This window comes from Nicotiana attenuata, unplaced genomic scaffold, assembly GCF_001879085.1.
Source record: "Nicotiana attenuata strain UT unplaced genomic scaffold, NIATTr2, whole genome shotgun sequence".
NCBI lineage: Eukaryota > Viridiplantae > Streptophyta > Magnoliopsida > Solanales > Solanaceae > Nicotiana > Nicotiana attenuata.
Genome location: NW_017673275.1, coordinates 75,311 through 93,538, shown reverse-complemented (window position 1 = coordinate 93,538; position 18,228 = coordinate 75,311). Strand labels below are relative to the sequence as shown.

General features: G+C 41.9%; 1 protein-coding gene across 4 annotated transcripts in view; it reads left to right on the top strand.

The window, feature by feature from the left end:
- The window catches only part of LOC109215905 (protein SCAR2), a 10,132-nt gene extending 3,753 nt beyond the window's left edge, over positions 1 to 6,379 (top strand). The window contains exons 5-11 of one of the 4 annotated variants that reach the window (XM_019380029.1): positions 662 to 723; positions 811 to 1,781; positions 1,862 to 2,457; positions 2,542 to 5,313; positions 5,395 to 5,478; positions 5,603 to 5,707; positions 5,843 to 6,379. In XM_019380029.1, coding sequence (XP_019235574.1) covers positions 662 to 723; positions 811 to 1,781; positions 1,862 to 2,457; positions 2,542 to 5,313; positions 5,395 to 5,478; positions 5,603 to 5,707; positions 5,843 to 5,896 — 4,644 coding nt within the window. In that variant the 3' untranslated portion in view covers positions 5,897 to 6,379. Of the gene's footprint in view, positions 1 to 661; positions 724 to 810; positions 1,782 to 1,861; positions 5,314 to 5,394; positions 5,479 to 5,602; positions 5,708 to 5,842 lie in introns of all 4 variants that reach the window. The other 3 variants (XM_019380028.1, XM_019380027.1, XM_019380026.1) reach the window with 3 other exon arrangements.
- Positions 6,380 to 18,228: the final 11,849 nt, after the last annotated feature.

Below are 18,228 nucleotides of genomic sequence, written 5' to 3'. Positions count from 1 at the left end.
TGGTGGTGGGGGCGGGGGGGGTTGGGGGTGGTGGGAGTGTTTGACAATTGGAAGAATTTTAGTGATGTTATGTTAAGTTCTGAATGCTCTTTTCCAGTTACTTGAACATTTATCTCTTTATGTGGAAACATGTGCTTATTTGCTCGAGCCTCCACTGATCTCATTCATGATGCTTTCTGAAGCCAGCCCCTCATAGCTCCATCTTGACCCGAAAGAGAGTAAGGAGAAAGGGAGCAGAATGATCTCACCATAAAGTATTAAAGTTTAAGTTAACACCTGTACTAAGAAGTGAAATTGTTACCTGCTATATGAGCAAATTTGTGCGTCCTAATGTGCTTATTGTTTCAAATCTGAGGCATCCGACGTTTGTTAAAGATTAGAGGAATTTCTTTAGCTTTAGCATGTAGGCAGTAAGATGACTTTTACTTAATGCAGTAGAGAAAACCTGTATTCTGCATAGGAAGATGCTGCCTAAGACAAGGGGCGGTTTGATTACTTTGATAAAGCATAGTCTTTCCATCCTGGCTAACGTTTCTGGAGGGTTCTTACAATTTCATCCCATCAGCAAGCAGCTTCTTCTCGGTGATAATATCAGAGAAGATGTTGAATTTGTTATATCATTTCTTGTGCTTCAACATAATATTTTATTTCGCTGTTGCAGAAGAGAGGTTCTCGCTGGAGGAATGGGGAGACACCTGAGGTGTTGCCTACATCACATGCCAAGTGAGATCCCTGATGATTAATGTATTAGATGTGTGTTATGTTTGTTCTGGTCGAGTATCTTATTGTGTGCTTCTCACATTTCTACAGACTTCATCAGCTTTTCTTGGAGGAACGCATTGAAAATGGTATAAATGTTCCTGCACATCGTGTGAAGCTGAAAAGAAAGCTGAATGGATTTCCATTTGACCCAAAAACTGGAAAGAGCTACATGAACAAGTTCTTGGAGGCTACTTCGCCAGAGCATAGAGTAGTCCATGAAATTGGTATCGATTCATCACCTTTGAGATTGACATCAACTGATGCTTATGAAACTTCGATGGACACTGAAGATATTAGACCACCGAGTCCTGATAAAGAGGTGATGCGGAGGAACAAGAGTGCATCTTCATCTCATTCTCCACCACAAAGTGAAGAGAGCAATGCTCTAAAAACATGCTTAGATGAAGTCGTTGAGGATCTCTACCACGATCAAATTCGAGAAATTTCCAGACCAAACCAGACTTTGCAATCAACTGATTTATTGCCATCTACATATAGCATGGTTGATGAAAAGGAAATAGGAATGGATGGAGAAAGCCGAACAGAAGGAAGTGTTGGTTGTGAGTCTGATGATGTTGCAAGTGAAATAGATAATTATGTAGATGCCCTAACCACAATGGAGTCAGAATTAGAAACAGACTCCGAGCAGAGAGCCAGAAGGGATTTGCACTTTTTGAACAGCAAAAATGAAGTGTTACGTCTGTCTTCTAGCAGTGAGAAGCGTCAAACTCAATCTTCAGGTTCTCACTCAATGGGGAACTCTACATTATCTGATGATGGGAATAGTTATTCTAAGAAGGAAATATCTAGTTTTTCTTGTTCTGATTCCCCTAGCACTTCTGTTGAAAGTGTCCTTTTGGAGAGCGAAATTTCTAGTAAGGAAGCAAAGACATCTGACATTTCATATGATCGGCAATCTGTTAATGAGACTACTCAATTGCCCCAGCCTCCAGAACATGGTGATTATGATAAAAGATGCATTATGGTAGCTAGGGAACACAGTGGCAGTTGCGACTCTGGTGAGCCAACCACAACCCTTAGTTTTACAGATTCAACTCCTATGTCACAATACATGCTTATGCAGGAATATTTTTGGAAGTTGCAGGGATGAGAGCTGAAACAAATGAAGAGTTTGTCACCCATGGCAAGAGTGAAAACCCTTTAGCTAGCATTGCAGAAGATGCAGCAGATTTGCATGTCAGTCCACCCTGTGCTCCTATTATCTTTAATGCGCCAGAACGAAATGGAGATGATTCACCATCTAGAGCATCCATTGAAGACAAGCTAGCAGATGATTCGATTGATGGAAATTTGAGTGTAGGTGAGAATGTGTCTTGTGCATCAAATCCTTCTGATGTTCCTCGCCGCGCCAGCGGTATCTTGCCGTGGTCAAAATCTCCTAAAGTCCAGCGCAAAAGCAAGTTAGATAATGATGCAGATTTGCATGTCAGTCCACCCTGTGCTCCTGTTATCTTCAAGGCACCAGAACAGAACGGAGATGATTCTCCATCTAGAGTATCCATTGAAGACAAGCTAGCAGATGATTCGGTTGATGGAAATTTGTGTGTAGGTGAGAATGTGTCTCGTGCATCAAATCCTTCTGATGCTCCTCGCCGCGCCACTGGTAACTTGCCATGGTCAAAATCTCCTAAAATCCAGCATGAAAGCAAGTTAGATAATGATGATATGAATCTGGTTAGTAATCTTCCCTTTACTTCTGAGCTCCTAAATGTTCCTTCTCAAGACAGGCATAAATTGTTGTCTTCTGATAATCAGCAGTTGCACAATTTGGACTGTGAGGATCCATTGTTGGGTGAAGATTTAAGCTGCTTATATAATCTCTCTGATGGTCCATCAAAAGAAGGTGACACCTCACCTTCATCGTTGGCTGTAAACCATCCAAATCATCTGAATGGTTTAGGCAATGAGAATTCAAATGGTATTTCTGAGGGTTCAGCTCAAATGCTGGATATATCGGGTGCTCCTCACAAAGCATGTGGCAAACACTCATGGTTTACCATGTCTCATGATAAAACTGCTGAAGATACATACATGAAAAAGCCACATAACCTGACCACCACAGAGATTGAAGCTGGTGATGCAGATGGAGAGCATGAAGAGACGTGTGGGGCATTTAGTGATGCAGTTACATCTGAGCCGGGAGACATCAGTAAGAACTGTGGAGTAGATGACCTCAATTTGGTTGATGTGCTGAACCCTCAGATTCCAGAAATTGCAAATGATATTCAGCCCCTTGAATCTGGAAAAGTGGAGATTTCATGTTCTAAGCAGGAAAATTATGATGAAGTATCAAGTATGACGAAATTTGAGCAAAAAGATAGTATTGTCCCCAGTGAGCTTTTGTATGCAAGTGCATCTACTGGTTCAATTACCTCTCAACATCTCGAATCATTGACCAAAGAAGCAATACTCTCAGATGAGACAGAACATAAGATAGATAAATCTGATGTCACAGATGAGACTGCTTCTCTTGCTGGCTTGGCTTATAAAGAAGATGTTGATGATCTACACTCATCTTTAGATCAGAAAAGGTTTTCAGAAGAATCTGTTTGCTTAATTGGACATTCCAGCCAGAATGAATTGGAAACTGATCTACCTGCTGGCCATGTAGAATCAAAGTTCGAGATACAGATAGCTGATTCCCCAGATTCTAATTCCTTCGTGCATGATGCATCCAACTATCATCATCCCGAGTCAGAGGTTCTTGACACTCTTTCTGACAACAAACTTTCTTTTGATGCTGAAAACATGTTGGAATCAAACACTGCTTCCAGTCAGTCACCATTAAGCTTGGATACTGAACAAGTATCCTCCCAAAGGAAGAATGTTGTTGATTCCACTGAAGATGCTTCATCATTGCAAACTATTTCTCTTGAAGAAGGAAAGGATGAATTAAAAGATGATCAACTCAATGAGGAATTGCTGGACAATGATGAATCACCTCTCATGGAGCAAATGCAGCCTTCAAGTCATGTTGACCGAGCATTGGATGCTTCTTCCCTATCTTTGCTGCCAAATCTTCCAAGTCAAGATGCAGTGCCAGATGTTATAGCCCACAGCAGCAATCAAGATCCTCAACCCTTGCTAACTGATAACTGTGCAGAAGAGAGGGATGAGTCAGCAATCCACGAGCATGATAAAATGGAGGTGCTGGATAATGGTGAGTCGAAGTCAGAGCCATTAGCTCTGTTAGCCCAGCCACAACAGGTGGATTCATTTGACCTTGAACAATCTGCTGAAGCTTCTTCAATTGCTTCACCAACATTTAGTCCCAGTCAACCTTCATTTCCAGAGCTTTTATCACAGAGCAATCAAGACAGTTTGACATCTTTGCCAACCCACCACTCTGACAAAAAAGAGGACGAGATACCATGTAAAGAACCAGATGAAGAGAAATTGATAGATGAAGGTGTTGCTAAAGAGGAGCTGTTACCTCAGTTTGAAGAGGCACACCTCTCCAATCATGCTGATATAGTTGAAGCCATCAATGCTTCTTCTATACCACTTATGGCAAATGTTCCTTGTCAAACTTCAGTTTCGAATCCCTTACCTCTTAGCAGCCATAATGTTAATCCTTTTGAACACGGGAATACAATGATTTCTACCTCTCCTGGCTTTCTCCTGCTTCCTGGTGAACCCCAGATCGATCTGGCGGAAATGCCCCCATTGCCTCCTCTTCCTCCAATTCAATGGAGGATGGGCAAATTACATTCTTCCCCTGATTTGGATAAGGAGCTAACACAGCATAATATAGGCGCCAATTCATCAAGTCTGCCAGCTAGGACTGATCAGAATGCTCAACCTGTGAATCGAAACATGGCACTGTCAGCTGTAGCTACAGAGAGTACAGCTCTTAGTTGTGGAAACAGTGGAGTTAGGTTTATTGATCCAGGTGATAAACACTCTGCAAACCCTCACTTCCCATTGCCAGGTCAATATCATGAGGTGCAGCAGTCTACTTTGCATGCCATGAGAGGAGGGGAAACACAGCCTGTTAATTCTATCTCAGATGTAACTTCTCTTGATAAACCTTCTACTGATGCTTTGGGTTCAAGTGAAGAACTTATCCAACCACTGAGTCGAGTTGCTCCAGAATTTCTTGCAGACGAACAAGGCTCTGATCATTTGGAACAACACATGCCAGTAACTGATGGAATAAAACCAAAAGCAGCTCCTATAAATACAGGGCTTACAGACACTTCTGAGTCATTATGCCATGAACCATCTCAGCCCCAGTTCCAGTCCCAGTCCCAGCATCATCCCCTCCATCAGTTAGCACCGGAGACTAGCTTAAACAGATCCAATTTTGAAGAGACCCCCACAAGATTGGAGAAAAATGTGGCGGCTCACGGCACAATTATTCCATCATTTACAGAAAATGCAAAGCCTGATCACAGTATTCCAACTACAGAGGCGGAAATTATTTGGCCAGCTGTGGAGGAAGGAAACGCTAATGGGATCCGCATGGTGAAACTACAAAGACCACGGACTCCACTAATTGACGATCTTGCTGTGCATGACAAAAGCAAAGTAAGTTTTGCTTCTTTTTGGTCAAACTTGGAGAGTACAGTGTTGTTAAACTTCACGTCTCTAACATTAATCATTGTGCAGTTGAGAAAGGTAACAGAGCGGGTTAGGCCTGAAATACAGAAGGATGATGAAAGAGATTCTCTCTTGGAACAAATAAGGAAAAAGGTAAGACTGGGCATCAGTTTAATTATTGTTTATTTAGCTTTGTTTTCTACGTTCATAGTTTTCATATTCTTAGTTGGTAACTATTTGTCCAAGCTAAACGTTGAGCATCTTCTTGCTTTTCCAGTCATTCAATTTGAAACCTACAGTTGCAACAAGACCTAGTATTCAGGGTCCTCAAACTAATCTGAGAGTTGCTGCCATTTTGGAGAAAGCAAAAACAATTCGCCAGGTCAGTCTCTCTCTCTCTCTCTGTGTGTCTCTTATATGCGCGTGTCTGTGTGTGTGTGCACGCGGATGCAAGGGAATAAATATGAATCAAGTGAGCCTCTGCATATCATTGGTGCTAAGGTTTCCTATATTACAGGCCTTTGCTGGAAGTGATGAAGAAGATGATGAGTATTCTTGGAGTGATTCATGAAATTATCTAGCACTATGACAAATTCTTAGTGCCATGGATTCCAAAAAATCTGTTACCACATTCTTGGTGATCAAGCTGACAGTGAAACAGATTTAAGTGTCTCTCTCTTCTCAGAATATTCCATGGTTCTCTCACCCATTGTAAAATACGCTCTCCCACTCCTTTCTCCCTCTCTATATAGCATGTAGCCAATTGTTAGTGTTGTATTCATTCCATAGTATGAAAAGTATATTCAATCATGAGATCGCGTGTAAGCGCGCTGTTATTCATTTTTCATGTTAAGGCAGTTATGTATTGCATCTCTTGTTTACAAAGTTAGTGTAAAGGGCCTGGTCAATTTTTGTATCTACCATATAGTAGTAGTGGCTTTGCTTTGTCTGGATTGAGAGAGTATTTACATTGTAACTGTTGAAATTTAGCGTATACGTCAGTCAAACAATTCTGCTGTGTATAAAGTACTGATATTTTGCACAGGTTCTTGGACTTGGTAACATCCCTCGGTTACTTTGATTTGAAAGAATGAATCAAATGTTTTCGTAACTTAACTTATGACAATATTGGCAGGGAGTAAATCTGGAAAAGCACTTGTTTTTGGCTTGCTGCTTTGGGCTGAGATGTTCACTGAAGATAGCCGTTTCTCACGTTATCTCCACCCCCCCCCAAAACCCCAACCCACCCCCAAGCCCACCCCCCCAAACAAAACGAGCGAGAAGCATTCTTGCAATTGATTATCGTGGGCGGTGACGGAGTTGATGTATCAGTATTTTCATGGTCTTTATGCTCTTTCCTTATGTTTTTGAAGTATCTCACCAATTCTTATGTGTAGCATGAGAGTTGAGTGTAAGAAGGGATTTTACATGGTTCCGGTATCCATTGCAAATGTTTCATTTTCTTTAGTAACTAGTGAATTGGATAACATTTTAAATAATATTTTGTTGAATTTACTTGAGATAACATACATAGTTTTATCCATAAGCATATATAAATGGATTATATCACAAATCGAGTTTTTTTATCATCATGATGTCACGACCCTAAACCCATACCCGGTTGTGATGGCGCCTCTCGTGAAGACAAGGCCAGCCGACACATCTCCAATTTGAAGTCAAGCAGCTAAACAACAATAAAATAGGCTAAAACATGATTTAGTAATTTTTAGACAGCAGATGATACCATAACAATGCGGAAGTACAACCCAAACACAACCCAAACCAGGGTGTCACAAGTCATGAGCATCTACTAAGTCTAAATACAACTGACAAGGTCTGAAATATAATCAGAACAGTCTAATAGAACGAAGAAAGAGAAAGCAGTGCTGCGAGCGCCGGCAGCTACCTTGCTAACTCCACTGACAACTGCTACCAAGCTTAGAAAAATACTTGAATTTGCACACAAGGTGCAGGGAGTAAAATGAGTACTGCCAACTCAGTGAGTAATAAAGGTAAATAACAACTGAGCAGTAAGAAATCACATAAAGCATATCAACATGCTGTATAGAAGCAATATAAAATCAATTAAGAAAGCAATGAAGCTGTGAAATCTCTTAAAAACATCTTAGCTCAGTTCAAACTTCCTTTAAAAATGACTTTTCAACAGTTATGCAAATGAATGCAAAGCAATTAGTGCAGATAAGCACAGAAAATCCGCCCCTCGGGCACAAATACCATAGTTTAACAGGTGAAATGACAAGTAAATATGAAAGATAGCACATAACGGTTTGCCCCTCGGGACCAATGTCAACAACTCCGCCCCTCGGGCAATATCTCAGAACAATACCAGCCCCTCGGGCTATCACATAGAACGGTACCAGCCCCTCGGGCAATCACACAGAATAATACCAGCCCCTCGGGCTATCACATAGTACAATATCAGCCCCTCGGGCTATATCTCACATCACAATGGGTACCCGCGCTCACTGGGGGTGTGCAGACTCCTGGAGGGGCCCTTTACGGCCCAAGCGCAATATCAAACCATCTCATGGCATCATAAACAGGTCCTCGACCTCATATCAATCAGTGTATCACCGCTGCGGCGTGCAGCCCGATCCCAAACATATGTATCACCGCTGCGGTGTGCAGCCCGATCCCAAAGATATGTATCACCGCTGCGGCGTGCAGCCCGATCCCAAAGATATGTATCACCGCTGCGGCGTGCAGCCCGATCCCAAAGATACCCTCACAACACAGGCCCTCGGCCTTACTCAGTCAAAAATCACGTAAGCCTCTCGGGCAACAGTAAAACAGTATTTCTCAGCCCAAAACATCATTTAAATATCATTTGAGTATTAAAATAGAGTAAACATGGCTGAGTTTTGAAAACAGTGGAAATAACATGACTGAGTTCAAGTATAAAGTCAAAAACAGTAAGGAAAACATCAACAACAATCCCCGAAGGGTGCAAATAATTGGCAAGGAGCTCAAATATGGCATTCAGCCCAAATAATGATGATAGCAAATAGATTTCAATCAAATATGTGGTAAAATCATCAATCGGGATGGACTAAGTCCCCAACGGTGCTCTACCCCACGCTCGCTATCCGGCGTGCAAGTCACCTCAACATAGCACTACGATGTGCAATCCGAGGTTTCAAACCCTCAGAGCATCATTTACAATCATTACTCACCTCGAACCGGATAAATCTCTAGCTCGCGACGCCTTTGCCCCTCGAATCGGCCTCCACGCGCGTCGAATCTACCCAAAATCAGAACGAATACATCACAATATGCTAAGGGAACAAAGCCCAAGCAAAAACATTCGAAAAATACCAAAAATCCCGAAATTAGCAAAACCCGAGCCTCGGGCCCACTTCTCGAAACTCAAAAATTTTTATATCAACGGGTTCCTTATCTCCCCACGAGTTCATACATACCAAAAGTTCAAATCCGACCCCAATTGGTCCTCCAAATCCCCAATTCAAAATTCTAAAATCCCAAGCCCTAGTTCTTCAATTTTTAGCTTAAGTTCCATAATTTTCTAGGTAGATTCCACAATAGAAACGAGTTTTAAGTTTAAAAATCTTACCTCCAATCGATTTCCCTTGAATCCCTCTTTAATCTCCACCAAGAAGCTCTCAAAATGATTAACTATGGGTGAAAATAGACCCAAAATCGCGGATGAAATGAAATTATAACATTCTGCCCAGCTCTGGTTTTCCTTCATCGCGATCGCGGCACTAGCCTCGCGATCGCTCGTTCTTATCATGGTAAGGTGTACTTTAGGGGTGGAAAATAGGCAGGGAGGGTCGGATATGAGCGGGTCGAAAATGGGTAATTCAAAAAATGGATAAATTATCCGACCCGAGCCGTATTTTAGATGGATAAAAATGGATTATCCGGCGGATAATATGGATATTCATATTATCCATGTCTTTTTGAGTATGATCACTTGTGGGAGAATTTCTAGTCTTTCAAACTTAAGGAACCCCCAATTTGAGGCTTTACAAATGTAAAAGTTAAACACATTAGTTATCCACTGGTTATCTATTTGGTTAACCATTTTCTAAGTGGATAATATGGTTCTTATCCATATTCGATCTATTTTCAAAAAGTTCATTATTCAACCCATTTTTTAATGGATAATATGGGTGGATAAGTATTTTCTTTTAACTATTTTGCCACCTCTAGTGTACTTCCTCGGTTTCTTGAAAGGCCAATACCCATAAGTGCGGCCCATTTCCTAGTCTAATTTATCCGGGAGATTGACATAAAGGGATTTTTCGAGGCTGGTTGTCACGATCCAATTCTATTATAGGTCGTGATGGCGCCCAACGTCGCCTCTAGGCAAGCTAACAATGAACTAACCACGTGATTTCTCTTTTTAATAGGTTTCCAAGTAGTTAAACTTTCCTTAATTTAAAAGATTTAAGAAATAACAGATTTAAAATAAATAAAACGAGAGTAGCTGAGTGCAATCATAACCATAAAAATAAACCAAAACCAAAAGTCTACTAGTTTGTGCCAAGATTTGGTGTCACAAATGTATGAGCAACTAGTAGAATATACAAAAGAATACTAGTTTACCGTCTGAAGTGAAATAGACAGAAAATACAAGCAAAAGAAAGACTCCGGCTGCTACAGAACAGGCGCAGAAGGGCAGCTCACAGCGAAGTCTCGGGAATTAGGGATGCGCACCGGACTAATATCCAGATGCACATGCCTCAGATCTTGCACATTTAGTGCAGAAGTGTAGCGTGAGTACATAAACAACATGTACCTAGTAAGTATCCAGTCTAACCTCGAAGAAGTAGTGACGAGGGGTCGACTTTAACACTTACTATGGGCTAACAATGAAATGTCAAAATTATAACTAAACATGGATTACATAAATATAGCTGAAAGCTAAATCACAGGAAAATAATAGGCAATCCTCTCGCTAATAATAAATCCCAAGTTTGTTTCCATCATTTAACAATTTATATCTCAAGCCAATGAAGCAATATCAATTTTAATTAGTTCCAAAGATTTACGCGCAATTTATGTCGAGGTCGTACGACTAGATCCAACATAAAATATTTAAACTGTGCACTGCCTAGAGTCTAACGGCACAAACCATAGATGCATCTATCTGCTACCGAGGCGTTCAGACCGCTCCACAAAATAGAAAATACTTTGTAACAGCCGATTTAAGATTTATTAAGAGACTAATATTTAAAGAAACATAAATTCTCAATAACAATCAAGTGACCCATCCAAGAATTAAAGTAAATGATATTTAACCTTTTAAAATTCTTTATTCAAGTCCCAACATGATTTAGGTAATTAAGTTAACAAGCAGGGTGCAAACATCGTAAGTGTCCTATACAACCCGGACAATAGCATAATTAGTAGCTACGTACGGACTCTCGTCACCTCGTGCGTACGTAGCCCCCACAAATAGGATCACATATTAATCAATTCACCTATGGGGTTAATTCCCTCTTACAAGGTTAGAAAAGAGACTTACCTCGTCTCAAAGCCTACTTTCCAGTACAAGATTGTGCTCAAACCCTCAATTCGGTGCCGAACAATCCAAACTAATCAAATGGTATATAAATTAATCAATACATGTTCGAAAGTTCATATTCCAACTATTAAAGTGATTACCCAACCCCAATGTAGGATTCCTAAAATTCACCGCCGGGCCCACGTTCCCGGATTCCGGAAATTTTCGAAGAAAGTTGTTACCCATAACCTCATGAACTCAAATATATGATTTTCTCTAAGTTCCATAACAAATTTCATGGTTAAATCCCATTTTTATCAAAAACCTAGGTTTTCCATCTAACCTATAAATTCCACAAATTTACATGTTAAAATCTACCCATAATCTATGTATTAAACTCACATTAGGTAGAAATTACTTACCCTCAATAGCTAGGTTGAAATCCCCATTTTTGAAGCTCCAAAATTGCCCAAGTGTGCGAAAAATGAGAGGAAAAGGCCTAAGTCCCGTTTTTAAAATGTTTCTGCCTAGGGATCCTTATACGCGATCGCGGCCAAGCACACGCGATCGCGAAGACAAAGGCTTGAGGATCCCAGAAAAGGCACTACGCAAACGCGGGGCCCCGCACGCGAACGCGAAGGGAAACAGGGGTGGCCCAGGCCCAGGCTTCTATGCAAATGCAGCCCTTCAACCGCGAACGCGAAGGCCAAAGGGCCTAGGCCTCTGCAAACGCGGCCCTGCCTACGCGAACAAGAAGGGAAAAATACCCCCAGCCCCAGTCCCCCAAATCCTTCTATGCGAACGCGAGAGTCCTTCCGCTTTCGCGTATAAGGAAACCAGAACTAGAAATTTTTGGTTTTTCAAACTTTGCTCCAGGTGGTTCGAAACACACCCGAGCCACTCGAGACCCCATCCAACTATACCAACAGGTATATAAACATAATACGGACCTGCTTGAACTCTCGAAACACGTAAAACAACAACAAAGCCAAGAATCACACCCCAAAACCAACTGAATCAAAATATGAACTTCAAGTTTCCAAATCGCTCCGAACGCGCCGAATCATACTTAGGCTACTTGGAATGACACCAAATTTTGGGTGCAAGTCTTAAATCACCATACGAAACTATTCACGGTATCAAAATCCCATTTGGACCTCGATATCACCAAAACCTATTTCAAACCAAATTTAAAGAACTTCAAAACTTTCAAATAACCAACTTTCCCTATTAGGTTCCGAAATGCTCTCGCGTCATCCACAACCCGATCTGAATATATGCCAAGTCCAAAATCTCTATACGAACCTATTGGAACCGTCAAACCTTATTCCGAGGTTGCTCAAAATGTTGACCAAAGTCAAACTTAGCCTTTTTAGCCAACCTTAAGGAACCAAGTGTTACGATTTCAACCCGAACCCTTCCAAGTCCTGAACTAACCATCCTCGCAAGTCATAAAACAGTAAAAACACGTACGGGAAGTCTTATTTAGGTGAACAGTATTCTAGAAAGCAAAACGACCGGTCGTGTCTTTACATTCTCCACCTCTTAAACAAGCGTTCGTCCTCGAACGGGTTTAGAATCATACCTAGAGTGCTGAATAAGTGTGGATATCTACTCCGCATGTCCTCGTCGGACTCCCAGGTCGCCTCCTCGACTGGTTGGCCCCTCCACTAAACCTTTATCGTGGAATTCCTCTTGGATCTCAATTGGCGAACCTATGTATCAACAATGGCAACTGGCTCCTCCTCATAACCCAGTCTCTCATCTAACTGGATCGTGCTGAAGTCTAACACATGTGACAAGTCGGAGTGGTACCTCCGGAGCATAGACATATGGAAGACCAGATGAACTCCCGATAGATTGGGAGGTAAAGCAAGCTCATAGGCAACTTCCCCAACTCGTCTTAACACCTCAGATGGGCCTATAAACCTTGGGCTCAACTTGCCCTTCTTCCCGAACCTCATGATCCCCTTCATCGGCGAGACTTTCAAGAGACACTTCTCGCCCGCCATAAATGATAAATCACGCGCCTCCTGATCCGCGTAACTCTTCTGTCTGGACTGTGCTGTGCGAAGTCGCTCCTGAATCAACTTTACCTTTTCCAAGGCCTCCTTTAAATCAGTACCATATAACTTGGCCTCGCGGGGTTGAAACCACCCGATGGGAGAACGACATCGCTGACCATATAAAGCCTCAAATGGAGCCATCTCGATGATGGAATGATAACTGTTGTTATAAGCAAACTCGATCAAAGGTAAGAATCGATCCCACTGCCCTCCAAAGTCAATCACACATGCTCTAAGCATGTCCTCTAAGATCTGAACTGTCCGCTCCAACTGTCTGTCAGTCTGTGGATGAAATGCTGTGCTGAGCTCTACACGAGTCCCCAACTCACCCTGTACTGCTCTCTAGAAATGCAAAGTAAACTGAGGGCCTCTATCTGATATGATGGAAATAGGCACACCATGCAACCGAACTATCTCCTGAATATAAATCTGGGCTAACCTCTCTGAAGTATACGTAGTCACAATTGGAATGAAGTGTGCCGACTTGGTCAACCTATCGACAATGGCCCAAACTGCATCAAACTTCTGCAAGGTCCGTGGCAACCCAAGTACGAAGTCCATAGTAATGCGCTCCCATTTCCACTCCGGTATAGTCATCTACTGGAGTAGGCCACCTGGCCTCTGGTGCTCATACTTAACCTGCTGGCAATTTAGGCACCTAGCTACATACTCAACTATGTCTTTCTTCATCCGCTGCCACCAATAATGCTGTCTTAGGTCGTGATACATATCCGTAGCACCTGGATGAATGGAATACCAAGAACTGTGTGCCTCCTCTAGAATCCTCTCCCTCAAACCATCAACATTAGGAACACATAGACGACCCTGGAGTCGCAGAACACCATCCTCGCTAATAAAAACCTCCTTGGCACCACCCTGGAGTATCGTCTCTCTGAGAACCATCAATGCAGATCATCAAACTGTCGAGCCTTGATCTGCTCCAATAGTGAAGACTGGGCAACAACGCATGCAAGAACTCGGTTGGGTTCTAAAACATCCAACCTCACAAGTCTGTTAGCAAAGAATGTCCAAAGCTAGTTGCTTCTCCTCTGCTGAAATGAATGCCAAGCTACCCATACTCTCTGCCTTTCTGCTCAACGCATCCGCAACTACATTTGCTTTGCCTGGATAGTAAAGAATGGTGATGTCATAGTTCTTCAGTAACTCAAGCCATCTACGCTGCCTCAAATTGGGATCTCTTTGCTTGAACAAATGTTGCAAGCTGCGATGATCAGTGTAAATCTCACAGGACACCCCATAAAGATAATGCCTCAAGATCTTAAGAGCATGAACAATCACGGCCAAGTCCAAATCGTGCACAGGGTAATTCTTCTCATGGATATTCAGCTGACGTGAAGCATATGCAATAACTCTCCCCTCTTGCATCAATACATATCCCAAACCAACGCGTAAAGTGTCGCAATACACAATACACATCCCCAAACTAGAAGGCAACACTAGAACTGGTGCTGTAAGCTGTTTTGAGCTTCTGAAAGCTCGCCTCACAATCATCGGACCAACGGAACGGAGCACCCTTCTGGGTCAATCTTGTCAAAGGTGCTAGAATAGATGAGAATCCCTCCACAAACCGACGATAATAACCTGTTAGCTCCAAGAAGCTCCCGATCTAGTTGCCGAAGTGGGACGAGGCCAACTCTGAACTGCCTCAACCTTCTTGGGATCCACCTTAATACCCTCGCCTGATACAACATTCCCCAAGGCTGCAGGCCCTGCTGCATTGCCTTGCCCCGAAGCCTGGGGCAAAACCTCCGCACATGACTGAAATCTCCGCACTCAAAACAAACTCTCGGTACGGTGATCTGCTGGCCTGAAGTCTGACCCTGATGGCCCGAGTACCCACTAGAAGAACCCTGAATGGCTAGTGGGTGGTAAGAACTCTCTGGCATGGCACTGAAATAGGCGCTGGAAAAACCCTGATGGCCTGAGTACCCACCGAAAGAACCCTGAATAGCTGGTGGGTGGTAAGAACTCTCTGGCATGGCACTGAAATAGGGTCGCACTGGAGCACCCCGAGGAGGCAGCGGTGCTGGATATGTGGGCCTGCTAGGCTGACCTCTCCCAAACTGACCTCTGTCCCCAGCCGGGGCACCTCTAAACTCTCCAGAATAATGGACCCGCTTGTCCTGCTGCATTTTCTCTCTACATCTCTGAAGGTAACCCTCAATCCTCTGAGCTATCTCCACTACTAGCTGATAAGAAGTCCCCATCTCAACCTCCCGGGCCATAGTGGCCTGAATAACTGAGTGCAACCCCGTAACAAACCTCTGCACTCTCTCCGCGCCCGTAGGAAGTATCATAAGTGCATGGAGAGACAACTCAGAGAACCTCAACTCATAATCGGTCACTGACATCTGACCCTACTTGAGCTGCTCAAACTGAAACCAAAACTCTTCCCTCTGGGAGGGTGGAATATACCTATCCAAGAAAATGAGTGTAAACTGATCCCAAGTCATATGAGGAGAACCTCTTGGTCTGCCGAGAAGATGAGACTGCCACCACCTACGGGCCCTGCACTCCAGCTGGAAACTCATGTCGCTCACCCCCGTAGACATGAGAGTGTAGCCTAGTCCATCTGTCCAATAGCTTCTGCGGCTCGTCGACCGCAGCTGGTCTGGGCTCAGGTACGGCTGGTGCTACTGGCTGGGCCCCGCCCACGGGTAGTGCTGTAGACATGTAATTTTTGACCTGCCACGTCTTCAAGCTATATTAGCAGTTTCGCATATTTTATATATTTATTTGAGTTATTTGAATTTTTCTAGGATTCTAATATACCATTTTTATTGTTATTTTATTTAGTATTTAAAAAAAATCGAAAACACAAAAATAGTTTCAAGTCTATTTAATTTAGGTCAATTAGTACTTAATGTAGTAATACTATTTTCACCTATTTTTATCTATTTTTATTTTTATATAATCTTTAAAAAATACCAAAAAATAGTTTTACAATATAATATTATTTATTTTAATTAATTAGAGTTAGTTGAGTATTTTATAGTATAGATTTTACATTATTTGTAAAAAAAAAATTAAAATTTTGGATCGGAAATGCCCAATTTCGAATAGCCCAAAATATTTAGCCCAATACCCTTTACACCCAAATTAAATCCTTTTAAAATCCCTAATTCCTTACCCTGGAAAGGAGGGCCTCACCCTTTCCAACATCGTGGCCTTCTTACTAGAACATCCAATATCCCAATTTTCCTCCATTAATGACAGCAATTCCAACAGCCGGCCGTCCTTTTTTTTACCCTTGGCCAAAACTCATCTCCTCTCTTTGGAGAAGAAAGCCAATCCCTCCGACCTAAGAACCTTCAGCCGCAGCCCACTCCAAGAGAAAAAGAACAACGAACAGAAGGTCTTGGGCTTAAGGGGTGGCCATGGATAAATATTTTGAGCAAATTGGACAAAAACTCTAGAATTCCTAGATACTTTTTCTTTTCTTTCGATTGTCTTTCTTTGCAAAAGTTGATGAGGGTGAATTGAAGTGTGATGAGCTCAAAATAGATCATGTGAGTGTATTAGTTAAAGGGTGGAGTTAGATTCCTGATAATTCGGAATTCTTACTTTTGTCGACGTGGACTTAGCTCCTTGTGGACTAAATCTGAGATTGGCTGTTTCTAGTCTACAGCAAAGAAGTCCGTGAGGTTACCGTTTGTCGGCGAGGTATCCCGTTAGAGTCTTTCCGGTCGAGCTTGGGTCCTTGTTTATGTTCATACGCCGTTGCGTAATTGAAAAGAGATCTACTCAGTTAGGTTCATTTCTCACCTTTTACTTGATTAATTTATAATTGGAAGTTTTATGCCGTGAATCTTGAAGTTAAATGAAGTTATGTTTCCCTGATGAGTGTGCTTGTCTGCTTTAATATTTCCCTTTATGTTCATCTCTACTACATTATTTTAGCTATGTTAATGAGAATTTGGTATAAGTTGTTTAGTTTGTGCAATAGTGCTTTTTTTTTTGTTTTGCTAAAAAATTCATTTTTATAATTTGTCTTATGGACCGTTGCAAGAATGAGAATATGATTTAGGACTTGGGCCAAATGCTTTCGATAATACAAGAGGCCCAGCAGCCTAATAACCAATAATGGAGCTAACTTAGTATCTAAAGGAAGCTAATCTACCTTTCATATTTAATTGACTTCATTTCTTCCACCCTAATCTCCATAAATCATGACCCCATAAGCAATCTCAAAACCTTCGGAAATTAATTTAACTTATGAATATTCGTAGAAAACGCTTTAGGCGCGACTTAATCTATCATCGTGATTGTGTTACGTTCGCGTGACATAATTATGATTCTAAAAATAAGTCGAGGTATGCATTCGCGCAACTTCGGCCAAACTTTCTTAATATTAATAAAGCCTGATTAATAGTGGACACGTACGCGTGACATGATTCTTGATGCGCCAAACGAAATGAGTACACGTACGCGTGACTCGCTTTAGGATAATTCCGTAATTATGAATAACCAAACAAATGAATGCACGTACGCGTGATTCATTTCAAATTAAAAAGCGGTAAAAGGTAAAAATGTACATAGGTTCTAAAATGAGTAATTAAATAATTTATTTAAGCCAGGTATGATTAAAGCGACCGTGCTAAAACCATGGAACCAGGTAATGCCTAACACCTTCTCCCAGGTTAACAGAATTCCTTACCCTGTCCTCTGCGTTCGCAGACCATAAATAGAGTCAATTTTCCTCGATTTGGGATTTAAAATAAATAGGTGACTTGGGAAGCTATAAATTATTCCAAGTGGCGACTCTGAATTTAAATAAATAATCCCATTTCGATTATTGTCACTTTAATTGAAAAAATTCCCCATATATCCCCATCGGGTAAAAAGGAGGTGTGACAGCTCTGGCGACTCTGCTGGGGATTTGAACCCAAAATCTCTGGTTCAGGGTTCAAAATTCGAGCTTGTAATGTAATCTGTACTTGGCTTTCTTTATTGTTGATGTTACTGTATTTGTGGGCCTAATATGTTAATTGCCGCTAATTTACCGCTTTGATATTATTTGAATAGTATTAAACTGTCTTCTTACGCCTCCCTTCTGAGTCTTCTAAAAAATGGTGCACACGTTCGCATGGCCCGCTTTTCTGTTAACGGTCGTACCAAATAGAACGAGGATGGATCATCCACTAGGCCGGATAGACTTTCGTGCTCCCGGTACGTCGCTCCCACCTCGGCTCAAGTTGTCCACTTGGGTAAGCCAGGTCTAGAACACATCCCCAGGTTTAAACCTAGAATAATAAAACCTCATGCCGGATCCCTAGTAGGAACGTTTGTTTGCATCACGTGCATTTGACTTTGGGGACTCAACAT